The sequence below is a fragment of the Diadema setosum genome, chromosome 2 (genome assembly GCF_964275005.1).
Source record: "Diadema setosum chromosome 2, eeDiaSeto1, whole genome shotgun sequence".
Lineage (NCBI taxonomy): Eukaryota > Metazoa > Echinodermata > Echinoidea > Diadematoida > Diadematidae > Diadema > Diadema setosum.
The window spans coordinates 37815117-37840250 of NC_092686.1; the positions used below are offsets into that span (position 1 = coordinate 37815117).

Here is a 25134-nt window from a genome sequence, read left to right on the forward strand (position 1 = left end):
CCCAGAGCACCTTCTGATCTGGAGATTCTCCCGCCTGAAACCCCTAGCAAACGGGAGACTCCAAGTTGATGCGTGCGAAGCGCAAAGTTCCTAGGGTTCTAGATGCACACAGAGCCAGGGCGGGAGAAATTTAATCTCAAACGGGAGAACGGGAGATTTTGCAAAAATGGGTTTTCGGCGGGAGATCTCCCATCGAAAACGGGAGAGTTGGAGTCTCTGCATTCATCCGAAAATAAAATCGGGTGCTTATCGTTCTGAAGGTTCATTGGTAGGCTTACACACTGTCTTATACATTTTTGGATAACCTTCTGAACCATTTCATTTTCAGATTAATGAACTTTATTTCATTTTCGGATGAATTAATCTCAATTCATTTTCGGACTAACAGACCTTCGATATTAAGAGAACCATAGAAGTGACAAATCTTAAAAATACCATCCTGAATGTTCGAAAATAATGAACCCTTTTACATTTTTGTTCTAATGAAACTCCATGGTGTCTGGTTTTATATGGACTTTACTGTGTGTTTTGGAATAACAAACCTTTTCGTATGTTTGGATTAAGAAACTTGGAATAATGAATATCTATCACACATGTACCGGTAATGTACGCATGTGAAAAACACACACGTGTTTTGAATTATTTTTCATGATGTAATTTCAAGGAGTAAGGGGGAAGCATATGCACGTTCCTCAGATTGCCCAAATTTTCAACCTGTTCCATACGGGCACCTGGTGGCCTGTGTATTAAGTCTATGGGGATTTGAGAATTTAGTATGGAACGGGTTAATTACTAGTAGTTACCGGTTTGCGGTACTGGGTCCCACTTTTATTTTAGCCTGTATTAAAACCGCCGCAGAGGGAGGCAGGCTGACTTTCTGTAATGCGCATCGTTGTTTTCTTCTGAGCGAGTGCCGTATACTACTCGGGTCGCTAGCGAGCCAGCAGCCACGTATGTAAATGCTACGTGTGAGAAATCGTTGCCGTGCTGTAAGGAGCAAAGAGAACTAACATAATTCATTTGTCGCAGACATTGTATCTGTTGGCGTTAGTTTTAGCAACATGCAAACAGCGATCAGTCAAAGATGACGAACGGTAAGAACTTGGTATCATTTGAAACTTTGTTGTGGTACTGATATCCATTCGAAATTCCGACAGCTGATGATAATAGTCCCATTCGTTGATATAAATGATGGGTTGATTACTTTGATTCGGCCACAGCCGAGTCGAGTCTGATCCAGGACAGCAGGACAGGGTTTCAATTTGAATAGTCTCACATTAGGGGTCTAGATCACGTCTAGAATTGTCTTGTGTAGACCTAGACTGGATAGAATTCCATGCTCGTGTAGCATAACCTTGAACTTGAAGTTGAACCTCATTCATTCGAGACCGTGATCCCGGCGGGCCAGCCCGGCCCGGTGATCTGGTGATATTAATTGTACACAGACAGTTGCTGCAGCTGTCACTGACCGAAAGATCGGTCTGTATCTGTCCATCGGGGAATGTTCCGCGGAGACTGCGTCTGGCTTCATGGATCCCCTCCATATATGGAGGACAGCGTTAATGGCAAAATATAAAAGAGTCCTCCGGACAGACGGATCTTTCTGTCTACAGCTGTCAGTGCAGGATACCATCCACAAACTTGAGATCTGGTCCCAGATATGGCAGCTCAAATTCAATCACGGGAAATGTCATGTCATGCACCATGGTCGTTGAAATCCTCGGTGTCACCATCAGATGCATTCAAATGACAACGATAGTGTTGAGGTTATTGAGACAGTCAAAGAGGAAAAGGATCCAAGTGGCATGGCCAGTGGCCCTTGCCTTGATTCGACATCTTAAGTTGCGGAATCAAAATAGGGTGCATGATCCATATGCTTGTGCTGCAACCATCGTTCGAACGCCTGTGACCATTGTTCGGCACCGGGTGACCTTGGTTCGACATTGGCGACGTACAGCCCCGTGCGCTCGCCCTGCCTATGTGAATGTATTAGCGCGTGTGCCACGCGAGGGCGAAACTGTATACAGTTAAACTCGCATAAGTCAATCTTCTCGGGACTGAGCAAAACACATCGACTTAGGCGATTTTCGACTTGTGCGTAAGTCAAAAAAATCGACTTACAGTTACACCACACGTTGTAGTAATAGTATAATGTACCAAGTAACTTCGAAACTTGGAATGAAGCGAGTCTATATTGTGTTGCTGTGCAACTTTGCTTACCCGTTACTTACCCGTTGAACTGATGCGAGTTGACCCGGGAGGGTCACGACAATGATTTTGGGGGCCCGGCGACGTGGCCCACTGTTGTGCTCTTCGGAACGCGTGTGGAGGTAGTTGCATAGTTTGAATTTCGCACTTGATATGCGCCACTTTTTATTCATGAATTTCAGTGAATTTTTATTTGTAAGAGTGGTCTATTCATGGAACCCTGTCGAATCAAGGGCCACTTGCTTTACTTTTCTCCTGACCTCAATTTTACTCTTGATGTACACAAAGTAGCTGCAAAGGCGAATAAAGTTCTTGGTCTGATGAAAAGGACTTTTACTCATCTGACTAGGGAAGTGTTTGTCCTACTGTTTAAGGCCCTTGTTAGACCACTCTTGCAATATTGCTCTTTTGTATGGAATGAACTTTCAAAGAGTGATGCGAAAAAGCTTGAATCAGTTCAGAGGAGAACAACATAGCTGAAGTTGCATACTCGCCAACTAGTAAGATTTTATCAGATTCAGTAAGATTTTTTATGTTAAAAATAGCAAAATCAGATTTTCTGTCAGAGAAATCAGATTTTTAAAAAATATTTAGATATACCTTTCGTGTGTATTTTCTGAAGATTTGACCGAAAGTAAGATTTTTAACTTCAGTTTGCATATAAAATAAGATTTTTTCAATCCACGAGTAAGATATATCATCTTGAAATGTTGGCAGGTATGAAGTTGGTATCAGAAGTTAAATCGTTGTCATATCCTGAGAGACTCAAGCATTTGGGGATTCCATCCCTAGAGTATCGACATGAATGTTCAGATATGATTCAAGTGTTCAAGATTTTGCGTGATATGGAAGACTTTGATCCAGCTGTTCTCTTTGTCATCAATGATCATGTTACACGTGGTCATAAGTTTAAGTGGAGGGTGTCAAACTAGTTAAAGGTTGAACTCTTTCAGTCATAGAGTAGTAAATACTTGGAATAGCCTTTGTGCAGATGCTGTTGAGGCAACATCAGTGAATAGTTTCAAATCCAAGCTCAATGATCACTGGAAGCAGAAGCATAACAAATTTCATCCAGATTGCATTAGCTGATAATCCCGTGGATACAGTACATCACATGGATCTCCTCAGGCTCAGGATTGAATCCTTTGAATAGCCCTCTACAAGTTTTCAACGTACTGGGCATCATCGTAGGTAATTCAGGTAATGGCATTGGCCATGGGCATTGCCAGCACTAGTAAAAATAGTAGTGATCAAAGCTCTGTTCTAAATGTTGATTTAATACTCAATCTAGCAATCAAAGTGACTGACTTTCATTGATTTTAGCATACTCATTTGATGGACTCATCATCTTTGGACTGCTGGTGATTTGTACCTGCGCCTACATGAGGAGAGTGCCTCGCCTCAAGAAATGGTTCCTGTCAGAGAAGAAAGGATTCTTTGGAGTATTTTACAAAGGTGGGATCTCTAGTATGTGTGCTTCATTCAATGTATTTTAACATTATTGTTATTATTATTATTTTTTTTTTCATTTTTTTTTTTGTTGTTCACCATTTGCAGGAGACAAAACAAGTGAATAATAAAAACCAAACACACATACAAGATAAGCATAATACATAAGTACAAGAAATGTGGCTTCCCTGTTGTACTACCATAAGTTTGCAGGCAGGAAAAAAAGCAATCAAAAATTACTATGCCCTTGGGCCTTTCCAACCTACAGTCAACCTTGCCTAGGTCGAATCTATTTGGACTGAAGAGATAGCTTTGACTTAGAAAAAAATTAGACTTACTTTAAAAGGATTAAAATCAGTAGAATATGTAAAGAACAGGACTTAAAAAAAGCTTGGACATTGGCGATTATTCAACTTATAATTTCGACGTAAGCAAGGTTGACTATACTTAAAGCACATCAGGAATTAGCTAAAACATTTCTAAAAAATAATCATATATCATAATGTACATTAATAGGGCAGTTGTAATGATTTCAGTCATTTCAATAACAATGCCAATGTTGTATATTCAACAATGCAAATATGATTTTAATGTTGTAGTATTTAGCTGTGTGAGAGTTTTAATATTGTGAATGACAAATGCAGTCTCTTAGAACCCACAGTGTTATTGAGGAGTAACAGTAAAATGTTGGATCTGTGGAAATGTACACAAGTGAAAACAGCATTCATACAGTTAAATGAATGACCAGGGCCCTGTTGCATAAAAGTTACTACATGTATTGTGGTAACTTTGCCATCCAATGGTAACTACCATGGTAACAATACTTGACAGCCAATCAGAATCGAGAATTCCATGGAAGTTACCATTGGATGGCAAAGTCACCATAATAGTAACTTTTATGCAACAGGCCCCAGGGCAGCTTTTGTTGGACATGAATAAGTGTTCTGGCTCAGAAGACAAGACCACAGGCTATCAATCAGGAAGTCACTGGTTCAGGTCTCTTTCTGACTGCGGCTGTCGTGCCCCAGGCATGGCACTTTACCCTGATTACATAGTCCTTCTATTGGAACTGAAAGCCCTTTTGCCCATTGTTGATTTCTGAATCGGCATTCAGTGCTTGCTTTCCAGGCATGTAAAACTACTCAAGTGATCATAATTTTTCAAATTCATGAAATTCTTCCATCGAGATGTTTTTTTTTATTGCAACTGATTGACAAATTGCCCTACATCGACGGAAAGTGCTTATTAATGTCAATGTAGGGCAATTTGTCAATCAGTTGCAGTAATCATAATTCTGTTCATATCTTTTTGTGTGTGTGTGTGCAGTTTGACAAATCAAATTACTACTCTTTATATTGTGCTCCTACTCACATATTTAGTCACTCCCCCACTCTTGTCCCTATGCATGAATCAATAAATAAATCTTACAAAAGAAAGTGCATAACTAGGTTAAACTGTGCTGAACTCTTTTCTCTTTGTGTCTCTGATGCTGCAGCTTCAATCATTGGGACCAGGCTCCATATATTCACAGCTCTGAGTTGCATCTTCATGGCAGTCTACATCATGTTCCTGAAATGATGCCCACAGGAGAGAAATGCCGGCAGATATTGGTGGACTCTCGTGAGATGATGGGCCTTCATCCTCGCTCTCTGTCTCCCCAGAAAGTGATGCTTTCTTTTGACAGTAGAAAGATGATGTTACACAAGACACGTATGGATGGAGCATCAAACTTTCCAGAAAGGACGCATAGTGGTGGATTGGAAGGCAGTCTGAAAAGTGGAACAGTCAACTGATGCTCACAATCTTTCTCCATGGAAGAAGAAATAATTTGGCAAGAAGAGCTGACAGGCATCCCAGCACAGATGGGCCGTCAAAATGTATATTGTAATTATCGCAGTGACATTTCCATGAGCTGCGAGAGAGCTTTCGCTGCCAATAGTGAAGGAAAACATTCTATTACTGTGATCAGACTTATACTTGTATGGATATGAGTCATGTGATAACAGAACTCACCTGTTGTTAGGGAAAACACAAGACCATCGAGTTCGTTGCAGTTTGAATCCAGTGCATGATGCATGTTGAATGGCTTGTACAGTGTTTTGTGATTACTTCGTGGCGTTTGCGTGTCAAATCTGTGATCTTGATCGCAGATAAAATACAAAATGTCATCTCTAAGTGTTTTTGGCAGAAATATTTCATGAAAGCTATGTTTGCTGAAGGCGATGTCACTCTATGTTTTTCAAATTGTCTGTTGCAAGTAGCCACCATTCACGAAATATGTCCGTTAATTCTTGATACTCTCTAGAATGCAGGGCAGATACAGTGAATCTATGTATCATGTGAAATCTTGAAATTCAGTCATGTATTGCGTTAGTTTGTATGCTCCTTTACATGTGGTATTACAGAGTTAAGTATATTTTGATGTTAAAAAAATGATGATCATTACCAGTATCCACAATCAACCCCTCCTTAGATCTTCCTGTGTTGACACCCTTTAGAGCTACAGTAGTCATATCTTGATTTCTCCATCAATTACAATCAGATTTAAAAGAAAAATATTATGTTTCTATTTCTTCCTTTTATTTCAACAGTGCAACTTTATAGTTGGGGAAATGAGGATATACTGTAAAAGTGGATATTTTCGCACGACTAATTTTTCGCGCTAGGCCGCGTCAGAAGAGTTTCGCGTGTTTTTAATTCCGCGGAATCAAGACATCACGCACAGGAACGTATGGCAAGCAAAAATATTCGCATGTTTTTATTTTCGCGCTAGTTTCTGGTTGCGCGAAATGCGCGAAAATTTCAACACCGCGAAAATTTCCACTTTTACAGTATATACAATGTATACTTATTTCCATAGTTGTTGTGTTCAGATTCTCTAATCCCAGCCTGCCTCCAATGTGTTTGGGAAATTTTCAGACTTCATTACATACGCCTCATTTTTAGACGCAGGACAGATATTTGATAGTTTGTGTTTCCCACAAGTGCTTTTGTATCAGTGAAATATAAATCTCTGTGTAGAGTGTTTGTTAATGTGTGGTGCAGGCATATGGAAGGGGAAAAAAATAGTTAGGTGCTGCCTTTCATTATCAATGGGTCTGAATGTCAAGCTTGCGGTGTTTGGTGATGGTGGCAGAGAAAATGGCAGTTGCTGCATAGACTTGTCTCTTTTATATTTCAGTGGTATCTGGAATATGAATATGTACAGTATATTCAAGAATTCATAATCAAGAGAGAGAGAGATGTGACCAGTAAATGGTTACACTGTCAGAACAGTTTCTAAAGCCTACATGCTGACTTGATTTCAAAAGAGGACCATTGCCTTTTATGTCAATATATAAAACTGTATTCTGTTTTGTATGTATGTGTATCATGTCAATTGTCAGTTTAACAAGTTCATGACAAGCTTCATAATGTCAAACTATTGCTTGAGCAAGTGAATACTTGTAGGGTCATATCATATACCAAGGATAAGTTTGATCATTTCATGTCTTTGTGTTATCAGCATCAGGCTAATATATGTCTTTTCATATGAGTTATACCACTTCAGTTACATTTCTATTTTTCAAATTAAATGAAAATCTGAAGCTGTCTTAAAACACAGTTGATTTCATATGAGTACTGGAAATCCTTTGACCATCTGGAATGTAAACATGTACTTAATCCTTTATGCTTTGGAGCAGGGGTGTCATGCATCAACTCCATGGTATTTGCCATATCTTGCAGGTGACCAAGCAGTGCAGTCTGCCTCAAAACCTCTGTACCTAGAGTTCCTGACGCATCACCCCTTGGAGTAGTGTCCGTCCGTTCTTCTGTCCATCCCACTGCTGTTTTCTATTAGTTTGTCTGTCTTTTGTGTAGAGTTATTGAAAAGTGCTGATCGGATTTTCAGTAAATGTAGTGAGGGGTGATGTGAAGAAGACAAAAAATAAAGAATAAATGACATTTTTTTTTTTTAGTATTTGGCAAAGATTCATGATCATATTCCAAACCTTACTTGCATGGTCCAATGAACCAAGTGTGTTTAAATTTGATCCCCAGTTATAGTATGACATTGGAATTACTTATGAAGAATTAGGTTTAACAAACAACATTGTTTGTTCAGGGTCAGCAGTCAAAGGTTGGTGACATATGAATTCTAAATATCACCTCTGTTGCAGTGGACCACCTAATATCTGATACAGCTTCACTGAACTTGTATGAGTAGTTACAGTTTGACAGGGCAACCTCATTTTTTTTTTTTTTTTTTTTTGAGGCACAATTTGGCATATCAAGAATCAGAAGATGTCAGTCAAATTGTGCACTTTTCCATGAAAAGGTGGTACATTGATATGATGTACCATGTGAATGAATTCAGTGGTGAAATTTTAGCAGAGCTTGATAAATCGATCAGTTTCAAACTTTGTTCTGTGCTTATTCAAATGATTTGGGAAATATTCCTTGCCATATCATGGAAGACTCTGCCTCAAAATTGATATAAATAAGTGCAATTTTAAGATAGCAAAATGCATGTACGCAAAATTTCACACTGATATGGTGTGATTTCATCAGAGTTAGCATTGAACCTGTATTGCAAAGCAATGGCCTGAATCAAATCTGTGGCAAAATATGGGTCCCAGTCAGTGCAGTTCACCTACTCTTACAGTATGTATGAAGATACCAAGGTCGTTTTGGGCGTGGCCTTGGAAGACACCCCAGTGAATGCACCCAGATGCCTTCAGTTGTGGTCAGTGTTTACCATAATCTTTTAATGTCTCTATGCCCCCATTAAAGAAAAATATACAGTCAACCTTGCCTAACTCGAATCTATTTGGACTGAAGAAATAGCTTCAACTTAGAGAAAATTCGGCTTATGAGGGATTAAAATCAATAGAATATGAAGAGAAGGGACTTGAAAAGACCTTCGACTTGGGTGATTATTCGACTTGTGCGAGGTCGACAAGGTTGACTGTATGATGATGGTACAATGAAGCAAGTGTAAGAAGGGCAGTAATTGACAAGAAAATGAACTACTCTTTATGGAATTGAAGTCTCATTTTCAGATACCGTATGTAAAGTTCTACTATTACCTGAATATGTGTACTTTTTTTTTTCATCCATCAGACTTGGTGTGTCACATCATATATACATTGTACATGTAATGTGACAAATGGGTAGATTTGTTCAATGACCTTCAATCAGTTATACGTCGCCATCTATAACATATTTTAATAAGAACATACCGGTATGTTAAAATCCTCCCAAATTTCACTATGAAGAGTTCCAAAGAATTGATTATTGAAGAACAATGGTGTTGTTTTTAACATTTTCTCTTCTCTTTTTGAATTAATTATTTTGATGTGCATTGTCAACTTCAGGTATCTTGTCAGCTGACCTGTGATTTTTATGCCAGTTGCCAACACCCCAGTTTGTTTAGCTGGATGTGATGGCCAGGGAGCTTTGGGTACTGTTTGTTGCAAGGCTTCAAATTTATTTTATAGAAATCCCCATCATTCATTTTATAGTGTAGTTTTGTTATCCCACAAGACAATCATAGACTACCAGCAAAAGAAAAATGTTTACACAAGAAAAGAAGTACGGTGTAATATTTTGTATAATGAAATTCATGAACAATATTAAGCTATTATATCCTGCAGTAGCATTAAAGAGAATATGGACTTTAGAGTCATTTGGATGAACAGGGTACCAACACAGCTAGTTCAATGTCATTTCCAGAATCAATTTGTTTACCATGTGTTAATTAAATCATGCAAGCCCTGTATACTAGATTGCTTCAGCTATACAAAGTTCCATGTACTGTATCTTATTACCCGTTGAGAATGAGTCCCGAGTCCCGATACTCGGGCAAGGGTCTATGGAAAATGCATGCTGTAGCAAAATCAGCCCATCCTCAATCCTTGACTACAACACACTAGCAGCATCATTTCAGCATCATAAATCCACTGTAATTCAAAAATGTGCAAATCATTGCAGTGTATGAATGTAAACATAGTTTCTTTCTGTTGACCGTTACTTTTATGTATCAGGATATACACCTGTGATGTCATTGTACAATCAAATTATTGGAGATAAGATACATGTATGTACTTCACTAATTATCATTTACCTTCTTATCTGTGCTGCAAAAGGAGTTTTATGATACATGTACATGTATTCCAAAGTTTCCTAGTGTACCAATCACTACCATGTCAAATGTGTCAATATTGAACTTATGTGCGTGATGTTTGTGGGGGGGAAAAAAAAAATCTTTGTTGCATTTCCCTGTAGAAATTCAGTTACATACATGTAATTTGAGATTTACCATGCAGAGATTGTTATATTGAATAGAAGCAGTGACATCGAAAAATGGGGACCAGGTACGTCTGCCACTAGTCCTTTGAGGTTGATCATTTGATAGACCCATGTGTTTGCATAGCATGAACTTACAGGCTGACTTTGGTATACTGTTTTCTATGTCTCTGTCTGACTTGCAATAAAAATAGCCGAAATTCCAGCATGCTTTGTTGATTGCTCAGCGTGTGTTTTTCTGGGGGTTTGCATTTCACAATTTGAAAATTTATACACCTCATTAGATGTGCATATACATTTTTTGTAATGAAAATGTTGTTAAGCAGTTCACCTCAAATGCATGCACACTCACAAACACACATTGGTACATGCAATCACCTACACATAGATAGTCAAGCTCAATTGACTCAGAAACACGAATCTTCACATATTTTTCTTTGAGTGTCAATTCAATTGTGTCAGTTGTTTATTTATCTACTATATAATACAATGTTGTCAAAACCAATATGGTTTCAAACATTTACTAACAAATCTTGCTCTTTTTTTTTCCAATACATACACACTAACAATATAAAACTTCATTTCAAACTCCTCTGCTCATCATATCTTTGTACACTGTGTACATCATTGATAAAGTAGTCATTCCTAAGATAGAGCAAGCTCATGTGATAAAAGAGGCAGCAACAGGTTTATTTTCCTTATCGGCAATTTCCCAGTGAGGTAAAAAGACCTCTGTTTTCACAACTTATTTCTAACCCCCCCCCCCCAAAAAAAAAAAAAAAAAAAAATCTTATTCTTTTCTGAGCTTGTGAGAACACAGATTAAGAACAATACCTGCCTTCTGTAAATGTTGGGTAAGAAATATTTCTGCAGTCATCCTCTACAACGGTTCCTTTCTCTCATTCGATTGTTCTTGTGAGCTTTGGCGATTCACTAAAATCACCTTAATGCTTGAGATTTGGGTTTCAACCTTGTGCTTGTGGCCCCCAATGCATTCAAACCCTATTACATTTCACAAACTAGTATTTTGATGCAAAATTCGCTTACAAAAAGAGACTGGCAAAGGTTATTAAAAAAAAAAACCAAAACAATGCAAAACAGTGGAAAAACTAACACCAAATTGTAATCATCTATGGGAATGCTCAATAACCATAGAGCACATTCTATCTCACTGCTGGGTCTTGCTCTTCTGAAGAAATTCACTAAATCTTCAAAAAGGCCTGAAGGATGACAAAAGTAGACATTTCTGAAGAATGGTCTTTCACAAGTACCATAAGTTGCACTAAAAAGCAAAAATCACATGCGTCTTAGGTTCACTGTATATTCCTCTTGGCCTGTGTTGAAATCAAGGCAGCAAACGGCAAATGAGCAGTGGGCACAATGATTCCTTCACATGGCTGAACAGCCTAGAAACTTGTTCTAACCAGTTATAGAAAGTGCTTCAAGTACTGCAATTTTCTTCCTCCAATTCATAATCGACACTTGATTAATTATTCCTTTTACTCAAACATTATGAATCTCCTTACCATTTTCTAAAACAAACCCATGCGATATTTCTTTGTTTATCAATGTTTTATGTCATCTTGAAGTTTGTTTTTTTTCCCCGTTTTGGTTGGAGGGGTTGTTAAGCACTTATCTCAGCATGAAGTCTTAGTTGAGGTTTGAAGTGGGTGAAAAAAAAATAATAATAAAGGCCCTATACGTATATATGTACTACAAAAAATGCAAACAGAGCAATCACTACTAATCCACTCCCCTTCTCGACCAAAAAAGAAAAAAAAATGATAATCATAAAAGAGATAAAACCAACAAATAAAACTGAAGGAATAAAAAGAGATCAAATGGCACTGCTCTGTAAAAAATGACCAGTAAAAAGCATTGTAGTGCCAATCACAGCCAGTACACATATTTCTCTTTCTCATGTCAGTCTGATCTGGTTTCGCTGAGGTAGCACACACAACATGCCAGGTGAGTTCTCCACATTGCTGATTATGAACAGTAAAGTTTGGATGTAACGTCAGACCGATAGCAGTCTTTGACTGAATAGAATCAAGCGCGAGTGGACTGAATTCGCATCAAAAGCACTGGCAAACCTTTCATGCGCTTTAAAATATTTTACAAATGTGAAAAATAATGTAAACGTGTACAAAGTGTGGGCACCATCAATCAATTGGTCAAGTCGCATAATATTTAGTTACAAACACTTCATTTCATATTATCCTAAACACTTCATGATGTTAATGGTAACACCAATTTCCACTGTCGGTACTCTGTCATTTCGATCTGTTTTAAAAGTGCTGCCTTGCCATTTCAGCAACATCATTTACAGAACACAGCCAATGATCACAACGGTCATGATCTTTTCAGACACAGAGAGAATAAAAATATTTCTTTTTAGATAACTGACATGGCACCAGGAAAACCAAATGCAACTACAAATCACATCATACTGATTGCTATGTACACACAGAGTAAAAGCTCGGCAGACACTACAAAATACCCGGCTCAGATCATCACTTACGCTTATTGGTAAGTTTTCTCGATGGATTTGGAAGGTAAATGTACAGAAATATACAGCTGCAGCACTATCTTGCTTCAAATATGCCTTTTTAAGTCTTCTCCTGTGTCTTTACAGACAGTAAGGATTACAATATTCAATCAAAATGCAATTTCATTTGCAAGACACAGACACAAAGGAGCAAAACCACCTACGAAATGAGCTCTGTGCTAAAATGTCCACTCCAAGTACAGAGGTCATTAGTTTGCAGATGGGCAAGCAGCTCCATCCTGTGATTATGATGAGTACATGTCCAGTACTCGTGACGAGCACCTTCAAAGACCACAGAGACGCTGAAGATGAGTTGGTCTCTTCACACATGACAACATCGATACTATCAGTCACATCAACAGCTCTGCAATATCCATCTCTTCTCCCCTTTACACCACTTTCAAAGCTTTGACATGTCATCTTAATGTTCAAACTTTATACTGCTAGAATACTGCACACACTTCTGGTTGAATTCTCCAAGCAATACTAACACATGTAGAGTCCAAACTTCAAAGATGATTTGTACACTGTAATGCATAATCTTTCTTCAAATATCACGTAATTTCAACCCACCACACTTGATAAAACAACTTCTCTGCAATGTAAAGAAGACGTAATTTGAAAGAAAAGGGTTCATTAAAGATAACAATACTCTAGTCAAAATTTGGCATTTAGGACATATAAAAAGAGTGCAGAAAACTGATGTGCTCTAAGAAAAATATATTTACATTGCTTTATTCCCTGAACAAATAATATTGCCTTAATTACAATATTAAAAAAAAAAAAAAAAAAAAAAAAAAAAACACTGTGGGGAAAAGTAGAAAATTAGCAATTGAGAATAATGAAAAATCCTTAACAATGTAAAATTAATCTCTGGCAAGAAGAATTAATAGAAGTTCATGCTTGGTTTATCTCTCTGCTCTGAGCTCTAGAAGAAGTTCTTTCATGACATCCACAGCCTTTTCACATTTAATGTGCCACACCGCATGGCCAACATCACTCACAAAATTGCAAGAAGTCATCACAATTTCTATTCCTCTGTTGGGCACCTCAACAAATAGGTACAGGTCGAACACAACTGAAATCCAATGAATGGATTATTTGGAAAAGATTACCATCCTGTGTTTTGATTTTATTTTTCTTTTTGTCTTTTTTGTTTCCTCTTCTTCGTTTAGTGTCCACCATACATAAGGCTCATCTGGGTGGATGCTGCACATGGCAAGCTTCATAATTAGTGTAGTCGTGATGATTAATGACTACGTCAAGATCACGCCAGTGGCCGCAAGATAATGAGTCTACTGCAAAGTCTCACATGCTGTGCAAGCACAGGAGAGGGCACCGTGTTTCCTCACAAGCTTGACCCCAGAATTAGGAAGAATATTACTTAAGCACGACTTTGGCAAATAAACAGCTAATGTCAACACTGGTGAACCATGAGGTATTAATAGTGAGCAAAAGTTACTTGCAACAAGACCTCACTCCTCCTTCCCCAACTGCCAAAAGAAAAAGTACCTCCCACACAGTCAAATGATGGTTGTGAAGCATTCGCCAAAAGCATCAATGTAAACACAATAGCCATTTTACTGGTGCAGAAAATATGTCACCAAAAGTATTTGGCATTACAAAGTCTCCTAAAACTTGACCTGCTGCTCTTTGGAACACAGTATATGCCACATATTTTGCAAGGCTTTCATTTACACGAATTTCACTGCGAATTTAACAACACACAAAATTATTAACTCCGATCTTGGCATGAATGCGATGTGCCCGTGTACAGTTCTCTCTTCATTACTGCACTCCCTGATCACAAATTCAACCAATCGCAAAATTGTCGGAAAGTCCCGATTTACAAAAAAACTTGACTCACTAAATATATGGCATACACAATATACTTGACTTAGCATAAGTATACTTGATACTTATGCGCTTTAGAAATATCAGTATTAAGCGCTATATAAGTGTCATTTATTATTATTATTATCATCACTGTCCGATATTTAAAATCAACCCAAGACGACAATCCATAGCAACAGGGAGAAATTGCACACTAATGCTCAGCAGACACTTTGCAGAGTTAAGTAGCTCCTGCTAAGATACTGCATGTCCAATGCCCACATTGCCAGCCACGGCTGCACTAGAAACATATCTCCCAGAATGCGGCTGGATTTGGTACATGGCGCAATATACAAACTCCTATGAATGAATGGATAAGACTACCAGGTAGTCTATGTGCCAGGATAACTCACTTTTCAGAGATATTTTAACAATGCACAGTAAATCAGAGCCATATTTATTCTTTTATTCCTGCCTACGAGATCTTCATTTCAAGGAGTATCATCACTATTATTTCATATTTTTGGATACATGTCATCTACCCTCATCTCAGAACATTCTACCTGCTTCATTCTCACTGAGACACCTGCATGAATCTGTTCCATCTCAAAACTGCTCCCACTTTCTGCTAAATCAAACAATTCGCATCGACCGAGAAAGACGTCTTGTGTAATACTGCCCTCTCAGACTACCACTGTTCACACTCCGCAAACAGGTACGGGGAAAATATAATGACAATGTGTCAGTGGCACAGTTCATTGTCATGGGGCGTCTTCATTCGACGTGGAATCCGGTTTCCTGCCAGGACGTATCTCTGCTGACTATCTCCACGGAACGCTATTCCTGTTGCGCCGCGAGCTCCTTTTTGCGTCTTTTGGCGAGAAGCGGGTTGGAGGAGAGGTTGACATCCTTAATACGGATCATGTCGTAGTCTACTCGCATTGTTGCCAGGGCGTTGGTCATCTCATCCTAAGGAAAAGGAAGGGACCAAAAACTTTGTTTACTACAAGGAAATGTTTTTCACAGGTATTATTTACCATTGGGAGTAGTGATTTTAAAATATGATTGAGTCATCACAAGCATGTGTGTAGGTCAGTTGCATCATAAAACATCCTACCATATAACAAGAGACCCGCGGGTCTAGCGCTCACCTGAGTATCGCAAGTTCACCTTTCACGCAGTCACTAATCTAAATCATTCACAGCTCTACTAAAATTTGACCAGGCATTCTCAAGTAGAAGATGAAAATGTACAATAAAAAAAAAGGGCCCAATTTTTTTTAAGATTCCTTAATTTGGGGGGATTGGGACCCCCTGGGGCCCTCTGGGTGGGGCATGGTGCCCATTTTGATAAATTGAGATCCTGACCCCCTAGGGATGCTACCTGTCAAGTTTGACGAAAATCCATCATGAGGTTTTCAGGAAGAAGATGAAAATGTACAATTCAGGCCCCCATTTGGACCTTCCCAACACCCCTCCCCCCCCCCCCCCCCCCCGCCCCCAAGAGGGGCACCCCTAGATCTGCTATGAACAAACTTGAAACTACAGTCATTAATGTACTCACTCATAATATTATCTTAGCTCTATAACTTCTGATTCTAGAGAAGATTTTTTAAAGATTCCTTCATTTTGGGGGGTTTGGGGCCCCCTGGGGGCCCTCTGGGTGGGGCATGGTGCCCATTTTAACAAATTGAGATCCTAACCCCCTAGGGATGCTACCTGCCAAGTTTGGTGAAAACGGGTCATGGGGTTCTCAAGAAGAAGATGAAAATGTACAATTTAGGCCCCATTAGGACCGCTCCCCACCCCCCTCCCCTGGGTCCCAAGGGGGGCACCCTTGGTTCTGCCATGAACAAACTTGAAAGTACAGTCATCAATGTACTAACTCATAGTATTAACTTAGCTCTATCACTTCTGGTTCTAGAGAAGACGATTTTTACAGATTCCTTAATTTTGGGGGGTTTGGGCCCCCCTGGGGCCCCCTGGGTGGGGCATGGTGCCCATTTTAACAAATTGAGTTCCTAACCCCCTAGGGATGCTACCTGCCAAGTTTGATGGAAATCGGTCTTGGGGTTTTCAAGAAGAAGATGAAAATGTAAAAAGTTTACGGACGACGGACGACACACGACGCACGACGCACGACGCACGACGGACGCCGGACGAAGGGCGATCGCAATAGCTCACTTGAGCCTTTGGCTCAGGTGAGCTAAAAATTCAGAAATAAAGCCTAGAATATAAGGCAGTATCACTATTTCTTTCAATACACCATAACTGTACATTGTAGATGGTTTATTCTAGAAACAGTTTTATACTATTGTTCCCATTTTGCATACTTAAGAATACCTAACATTGATTATACTGATTAATATCTTTACACTGGTTGTTTCTATCCCTAACTCACATATCAAAACTATTTTGAGGCACTAAAGCTAAAGTGTATTGGTAATTTCGAATACCATCAAATAGGCCTGCTTTAATTCTTTTTTTTTTTTAATTGGCTCTTGATACATTACTGGATAGATGGCAGAGTTTGAAATACACGATATGCAAATGTAAATCACTCTCCCCCTTTTAATCATTTCTGATCGTATTACATTATTTCCGATACATACTGTGAAAGCGGAAATAGTTGTGGTGTGAAAATATTTGCCTTAAATGAAACTAGCAGGACAATTAAAGCATGCAAATTGCTAGCTTGATATATGTAATACTGTTTTATATTTTGATTTGGTGAAATGAACAACACATGAAATTCACTTCACAAGCCCATAATTACTCTCGAGAAAGGTTTCACTTTTACAGTAAATGAAATACAAATTTGAAATATGTATTAAACTTTTCACTTCCATGATTTCTTGAATTGCTTTTTAAAACAGAAATATTTACAGTCATATCATGGAAGTACTGATATTTCTGGAAAATGATATTTACATCTCTTGTCACTTGCACTACATGGCAAGATGTACTGCAATTACAAGATGGGGAAAAATCACTATAAGACAATATCCAAAAACATTCTACTTCAATTTTAAAGTCATCATACATTTTTTTTCCCTCATCAATTTGGTTTAACTGCAACTTATTTTTTCCCTCCTTCTACTGACAGATATTATGGGATGACTTCTTTCAAAGTTGACATATTAGCAACACTGAAACATCTTTCATCTTTTAATTTTTTTGTGCACACGGGTTCCACCCCCCCCCCCCCCCTTAAGAATATCAAATAAGTAATCTACAACTCGGTCTCATGTTACAGACATTAGTCTCAAATCACTTCTGTTCCTCTCTCTCCAAGCACAATATATTTCTCTGAACTGACCTGGATGTCTGCCCACTGGTCCTGGCCTTCCTCCTTCATGACATCACTGGTGTGAAGGGGTGTGGCAGGTACATTGGTGTATTGCTATGGCAACAAGGGAAGACAGAACAATGAAAAAGAAAGATGAGGAGTCATATAAGTCAATAGGATTATCAGGATAAAAGTGATCATCTTAAATACCATACGATGGAGCAGTGAGATGGAAAAGAAGTTTTCTTTGATGCATATGACTGAGAAGGAAATGATGATGATTATGATTATAATGGCGATGACAAAACATTTTGATATGAGAAGAAAGACATCAGTAACAATGAAATGGATGATGAAAACAACATAAACAAGAATGGTAGTAAATGGAAATGACACAAGAAATAGTAACAATGACACAGCTTCATACACATACATTGTAAGATGCTGCTAATACAGAAAAAGCTGACACTGACAATGTGATTGGCAATAGTGATGATGATGATGGTGGTGATGGCAGAGATGATGGACTTGGTGATGGGGTTGGTGATGGTTGTGATTACTGGTAGTGTCACTCACAAATCACCCACAAGAATGGACTAATTCTTGGATGGGTACAGAGCAATCATTATCTACAACATTTAATCAGCTGAGTGTTTCAATGGCTCACATACACTCAAACATCACAGTCATGCAATTACATTAATCTGACTAATCCTCCATAATGATATCTACCTTTAAACTTATTAATACCACGGGTGAATCAAGCAATACCGTAATGAAGACTCACAGACAAATTCCTGCAGTTAGAGATTGGGAGCTACTGTAACAATGCCATCCCATGTTGATCTCCCCTCTCACCCCCCCCCCCCCACCACTAATCAACATTCCAATATACCAATCTGTTCAGCTCATCAGGAGTGAACAAGTCCCCTTCCCCCAATACAGAAATTTGCAATGCCAGATCACGCCAATACTAGAGGCAATTAAAACAGTAAAAAGACCTACTACAGGCCTGTGGGGTCTTATGACACATGATCTGTCTGCCGCGAGAGTGACCCTGCACCATGTTTGTACTGCGGCACGTCATCATATGCCTCTGTCGGTCATCTATCGTAATATACTGCACGAACCCAGCAGTCCGCCCTGTAGTAAGGGTAGGGGGAGATTGAGTATGCTGCCCTTGCCCCGTTGGGGTGTATAAATCATGGGCTGTACTTGCAGTGAGAAGCGGCAGTAATTCTCAATCTCGGAGCACCGTGATGGGCATATAAACGAACCATTTGTAGTGGCCAAAGCCATAAACATTTCTCAAAGATTAAAGCGCAACATCCACGGAGGACTTCAACTGTGTGTATATCTAAGGGATTAGAAGGCACCCAATGCTTTCATATGAATGTAGTATGGCTGAAGACAATGATCTTTCAACAGTTAGAACATTCATCTTAATCACACAAATCTATTCTGTATCGGGACCCTAAAATTCTGAACTTGTTTACCCAACAGAATGTCACACTCCAAAGCCTTACACCTATTAAACCTTGATGTTTTACATGATTTCTAGATGAGTATTGTAATATGTCACATATTACTACTCGTATTATGTATACCAGGTATATGTAATGATATTTCTCACTATTTTCAGCTCCTTTTTCTCAATGTTGAATATAAACATTTTTCAATGTTCGTGATGTACCTCTAGACAGATTTCATACTGTGGCATGCAATTATAACATTGGCAATGGAGAATGCTCTTCAGTGTTTTTACACTATGGAAATGACTACCGGTACTGGATTAAATGAACTATTAGTCAAATCACAATGACCAAAAACTTAAGGAGTTATTCCAAATCTCAATGAAAACTTGGAACTTTGAGCTAAACTTTGACATGAATTATACTCTTTCTCTTCATTCTCTCTCTTTCCCTCTTTCTATTTACCTATCCATCTCTCTTTCTTTTGAGGTGGAACTAGCTAATGGTGGAAAGGCTTGCAGTAACAGTGCTATTGTCTTGCTATGATAAATGCACAACTTTGCATCAACTAGAAATGCACTCAGACAACACAGACCTCTGCCAAGCCAGCAACTTATTTCTACCCTTACACGCATGTAATTTCTCAAAATACAGCTGTAGAAGCCTTTTGTCTACGTTATTGCAAGGCGCCTTGCCCTAGTGTACATATGTAAACCTCCAGTACGCGCAGCTTGAATCCCAAGTTCGTCAACCTTATACAATTGTATGCTTAAAAGATGAAAAATCCTTCAAAATTCCATAAAAATTCCCGGATCACTACCAAAATTGAATGAGGTGTTCCTTGTGTCAATATCGACCTTTTGTGCAAGTTTCATTTTAATCTGTATAAAACTTTTCTGGTTATTTTGCAAACAGACAAACCAATTCCGATGATCACTTAACCTCCTCCTTCCTTAGCGGAGGTAATAACATTAACTGGCCGACACAACCATTCAGAGGGGAATTACTGGTTTTTGTCTACACAATAAATCCTCAACACTCCAATGCTGACGTTAATGTGCTTTTGTTTTTTGTGAATCTATCTATGAAAGGAAAGAATAGCAATCAAAGCGAAAATGAAATAGGGTGACATCAGACTGGGCTATTTTCATATGTATTCTTCTGAAAAGAAAACAAAATGATTTGCAATTCATCCTGTGTTATTGAACAGCTTTCCTGAAGTGGCATGTTTTCTTGGGGTTTGGGTGTTTGCATTTTCGAATTTTTGCTAGACACAACATAAACAAAAGAGTTGTCCACAGAGCTCCTCTCATGCAGCTTAGGTGCACTTTGATACAAATCAACCTTCTGGGTGGAATATTCCACTCCCTGTCCAAACTGAGTCAAATCACACAAATGACAGTAAATCTTATATCAAATTTGAACATAAACGATCAAAAGAAAGTTATTGGATTTTAAAGTTCCTTATGCTTGAAAAAAAAAAAAGAACAGTAATGTTGCATACAACTGCTTATGAAAATTAGACACAGAGACAATGTTGCTGCCTCAAAGGTCTCTAATTATCCCGTCATATATTTTGCCTAAATTCCTTGCTTTGTTTCGTTTTGTTGTTTTTGGGGGGTTTTGGGGGGAGGAAATCCTCATCATTGCTGTGTTGCACTGACTTAGTAATGATTAGTATAAGGGATGTAGTTGGTCATCAATGATTGCTAAAAACCACTGACAAAAAACCTGACATTTATAATATAATTTTCTGTACAAATCAACGGGAGATTTGTGAGATGTCACTTCATTTGATTTGCAGGGTGACCAGTATCATTATATTCCAGGCAGTCATGTGAAACTTTTAAACTTTCTTTATTATATATATCCAATTTAGCTGAAACTACCCCAATACTGTTTGTCTGAATTTACTCCATTCATTACAGTTATTTTGATTACAGAGAGGCAATTGAATTTTAATGCATCGATCTTGTAATAGATTGCTTACATCCACACTGTGTTACCACATTCACAATTTCAAACAGTGACAAAGTTCTGTTTGTTTGTTTTTTTAACATGGTCACATCCACATAGGTCAGATGGTTAGTGTCCAAATATTTGAGCTCACCTTGACCCACGGGTGATTCATGAACTCCACGATGGTCAGCCGCTCAGCCGGGTCCGTCTTGAGCAGTTTCTTGATGAGCTCCTTGGCAGCTTGCGACACGTTCTTCCACTCTGGGTCGGGGAACTCGTACTGGCCGTTGCGGATCCTCCGCTTCATGCCCGGCGAAATGGCCATGCCGTGGTTGCTGTAGAACGGCGGAAAGCCGCAAAGCCTACCGGACAAGACGATAGACTCTTCATGAGTGATCACAACTCACGATGAAAGCCGTAGCCATGACAACAGCTAGGCAACAGCCAATCTGCTGTGAGCATTCCTGTCACTGCCATAGCAACCATGAACTATTGTAACTTACACACAATTTAAGCCCTCTTCAGGGATGTCAACCATGAAAACTGCACTGCACTATTCTGGGGGTTGAAAATGTGCATTTTGGTGGAAAAACTGTATTTTGACCTTTACTGCAATAGACACATGCAACAATACAATTTTGGGAAGACAGTATTTTCAATGAAACCTGCAGTATTTTTGCTATTAAAAAACAGCAGAAAAATATTGCAAAATTTTAATATCTGGCATCTCTGCCTCTTTTAAAACAAAGGATCTTAATAATATCATTATCTTCCTTTCTAATATGGCAGTCATCAAGGTAAAACAAAGTTTGTAAACTATACTGCATTAATCCTCTCCTACAACTGAGACTGGTATGCTGCTGTATGCATGTTTGGTAACTCTGCAGCCAACCAATTACATCAAGCAAATCAAAGATGGATTAAAGTACTCCTCTTCCATGAGACACTTCCACTTCATCGAGAACCTCTGTAACTGCATTAATGATTTGTTATCATCTTTCTAATACATGTATGAGTATTTGAGCATGCATCAGAACTTATCAATAAATGTTAATATTGGCAGCCCCATCCAGCCTGGGATTGACAAAATTCTGAGTAAGCTGCATCATTGAGAGCTCAGTAACAGAAAATTTCTTTCAGGAAAGAAAAACCACATTAGAGATTGCAAACCATGTGATGGGAACTAACCAATGAAATAAAATCATTTCAAAAAAAGAAAAGAAAAACTGAACGTCCTGACACAAGACTTCATCATGACTTGCTAAAGAGCTTCGTAAGGTAAAACCTGGATCTGTATGCCATTTCTGCTGAAGTGGAAAATATTTTTTAGTAAAGTCCCTTACACAATTCAAAGAAAGATTTTCTCAGGCTTAGGTAATTACAGAGAAAGAAAACTATCCATGAACTCAGTTACACGGAAGCAAGGGTGACAAACTTTCCAATGTCCAGATTAACATACAATTGTGTAGTGTTGCAGTGTCCATCCTGACTATTTTTAAGGTAAGATCAACAATAACACTGAGTGGATTTTTATCTGCAACCTACAGTTCTTCCTTAGGGGGTTTCCCCTCAATGTTTAAAGATAATATGACATCACAATCTCTCACAGATAACAGATATATAGGCACATAAAAACCTCTTTTTTCTTAATCTTCAGAAGGAAGTTGCATTCGTGGGTCTGCAATGATAAGAATTCTGAGAACACTTCCTATTTCTTCCTACCATGCATTGAAGCTGAGCTGACTTACATCAGATATTCATATATTGTATCTACATACAAACAAGTTGTAGATAATGTCTTGTCTGATCGCTGCATCAAAACAAAGAAGCCCAAATTTCACAAAATCAATCCTGTGATCTGCCTAAGACTTTATCTAATCCTCTCAGTGGCATTTTTATAAAATGCCTTATACAAAATGCAAACAGGCTGGCTACAGGAATGATTAAGCTAATTGGACATTTCATACGGAAAGGAACGGGATACTCACAGAATGTACATGATGACGCCTAACGACCACATATCACATGATTTGTCGTACTTCTCTGGGCCAAGAACCTCGGGAGCTAGGAAGGGCAAAAGATAGAATAGCTTTACACAGCATTCATTTATCATTTGTTTATTCTCTGCACACTGCACATGAAACATAAAAAACGGAGTCGGCAGCATTAGGTAATGTTTTCTTATCCTTCAGATTCTTTTCTTTCGCTCTATTCTTTCAGAAACTGAAACCAACTATGTCAACACAGAGCTCTAGGGGATTTTTTTTCCCTTGCTTTTTGCTTCAATAACTTTGCACAACAAACATTACAATTCCAGTAAGTCATTCTACGCTATTAAAGCATTCCATTATGTTTCTCTTTAAAATATTTGAGGATGTTGTACATGTAGCTCAGCAGATAAGACCCTTTAATCATATCAATCAAAATATTCCTGGTACGTGTCCTTTGGCTCCTAAGTGGTTGCGCCCCTAGTCAAGGCACTCTTTCCTCGTTGCCTTATCCTTCTGAGGGGATCTAAAGCCCTTGATCCAGTGGTTGCTTGCTTATAATATGAAGTACTAACTGCTTCCTCAGCAGATACAAAAGAAAGACAAAAGTCACCTCTAATCAACTGAGGTCAATTAAGGTCAAACTATGCTTGCACAATGCCAGAACTTTGTAACTACAGACCTTCGACACCAGCAGTCGTTGGGCAGAGTCACGCTACATGCCTTGTTTTTGGAAAGAATTCTTTGTGATAATGCATGATGCTCCCTCAATGAATGGACTGAGGTTTATCATCTTTCCAGTGACACTCGTTGTCATTCTTTCCTGAAATTACAATTTGTCATACTACACGGCATTATATGCACATGGCTAATCGGCATTATCCTCATCTTTATTATGACCACAGTAGCGGCGTCTTACAAAGAAAGCAAAGTGTTCTCAGAAACAGGCATTCTAATTCAGTGCTGCCACGGAATATTCCTCACTCCAATCATATGCACGCCGATCAAGCTATCAATAATACGGGGCTGTGACATACCGACATAGTAAGGTGTGTAGCACGGCGTCTGGAGGTTCGTCGTTGTCGTCTCCTTGGCAAAACCGAAGTCGGTGAGCTTGAGCAGCGACTGCGCTTTCTTGTCGCAGTAGAGGAGGTTCTCTGGCTTGAGGTCCCGGTGTGCAATGTTCATATTGTGGAGGTGGAGCACCGCCAGACCTATGCTACGTACTATCTCTGCCGCTTCTGTGAGGACGAAGGGGGAAAAAAAATTGATGGACTTACTGTATGTCACAGAAAAGGCGTTGTTTAAAAAGTTCCACTCTGAATTACCCTTATTTGATGTTTTTCACGGGACACAATGTAACATCATTGGCTTTACAACTACTCTAGTTTGTGATATTACGCAGGAAGAATGTGTACATTCATTTCACACACTAAAAACATTTTGGAAAAAAAAAAATGTGTCACAGTCACAAGAAGTATAGCATAACGTCGCTGGGGTAACAAGAACATGTATCTCAAATTTTGGTGAAAGTGACTTTTTTGGATTAATGGTCAGATAATCGGTTAAGTGATGTCCTGTCCAAATCCTACCAGTCTCACCCTAAAAATGAAGCTACCACAGCATGTCAAAAGGAAGGCAATCCCATCTAATATAGTGCTTTGACTGCCATGTTTGGTTGTTTTGTTTTTTTTTTGCTCTCCTGAACATCTCACATTTTGTAGATACTAGGTCTTGTCGCCCCAGCAACGATAAAGAATTCATCAAAGACCATAAACTGTCAGCAAGCACTGTTAAGATACCATATGTCTACATGTATTCAGAAGTTAACATTACAGCACTCAACACACACACACACACACACACAAAATAAAATCTCAAATTTCAATTATTCACTGATTCATATTTGAGGAAAAGAGATAAAGATACAAAAGCTGGTACAAGAGGAATCATTGATTGGATATATCGCTCCTCACTGCAATCTGTTAATACATGTTTACGTTTGTTTGTTAGTTTGTTTGTTTGTTCGTTTGTTTGTTTTGGTTTTGGCTTTGGTTTTGGATGGAGGTTTTTTGCTTTCTTTCTTCTTTTTTTTCCTAGA

At 38.7% G+C, this 25134-nt stretch overlaps 2 protein-coding genes across 3 annotated transcripts in view; one reads left to right on the forward strand and one right to left on the reverse strand.

Annotated features, from left to right (window-relative positions):
• The first annotated feature begins 954 nt into the window (after positions 1-954).
• LOC140242396 (protein kish-B-like) lies at positions 955-5813 on the forward strand. Its single transcript, XM_072322134.1, has 3 exons — positions 955-1094; positions 3532-3663; positions 5153-5813. Exons 1-3 carry the CDS (start codon positions 1085-1087, stop codon positions 5233-5235), a joined length of 225 nt encoding a protein of 74 aa, XP_072178235.1. The 5' UTR covers positions 955-1084; the 3' UTR covers positions 5236-5813.
• Positions 5814-14779: 8966 nt separating this feature from the next.
• The window catches only part of LOC140242406 (MAP kinase-activated protein kinase 2-like), a 50212-nt gene continuing 39857 nt past the window's right edge, over positions 14780-25134 (reverse strand). For both annotated transcript variants that reach the window (XM_072322152.1, XM_072322145.1), the window contains 5 exons: positions 24071-24274; positions 23034-23109; positions 21197-21407; positions 17645-17728; positions 14780-15295 (listed from right to left, as the gene is read on the reverse strand). In XM_072322152.1, the coding sequence (XP_072178253.1) occupies positions 15164-15295; positions 17645-17728; positions 21197-21407; positions 23034-23109; positions 24071-24274 (707 nt within the window). In that variant the 3' untranslated portion in view covers positions 14780-15163. The remainder of the gene's footprint in view (positions 15296-17644; positions 17729-21196; positions 21408-23033; positions 23110-24070; positions 24275-25134) is intronic.

What these genes read in the sequence shown, in the direction of transcription:
- LOC140242396 (XM_072322134.1), top strand. An exon ending in CTTTGGAGTATTTTACAAAG is followed by an intron (nt 3,664 to 5,152) that starts GTGGGATCTCTA and finishes CTGATGCTGCAG; the next exon opens with CTTCAATCATTGGGACCAGG.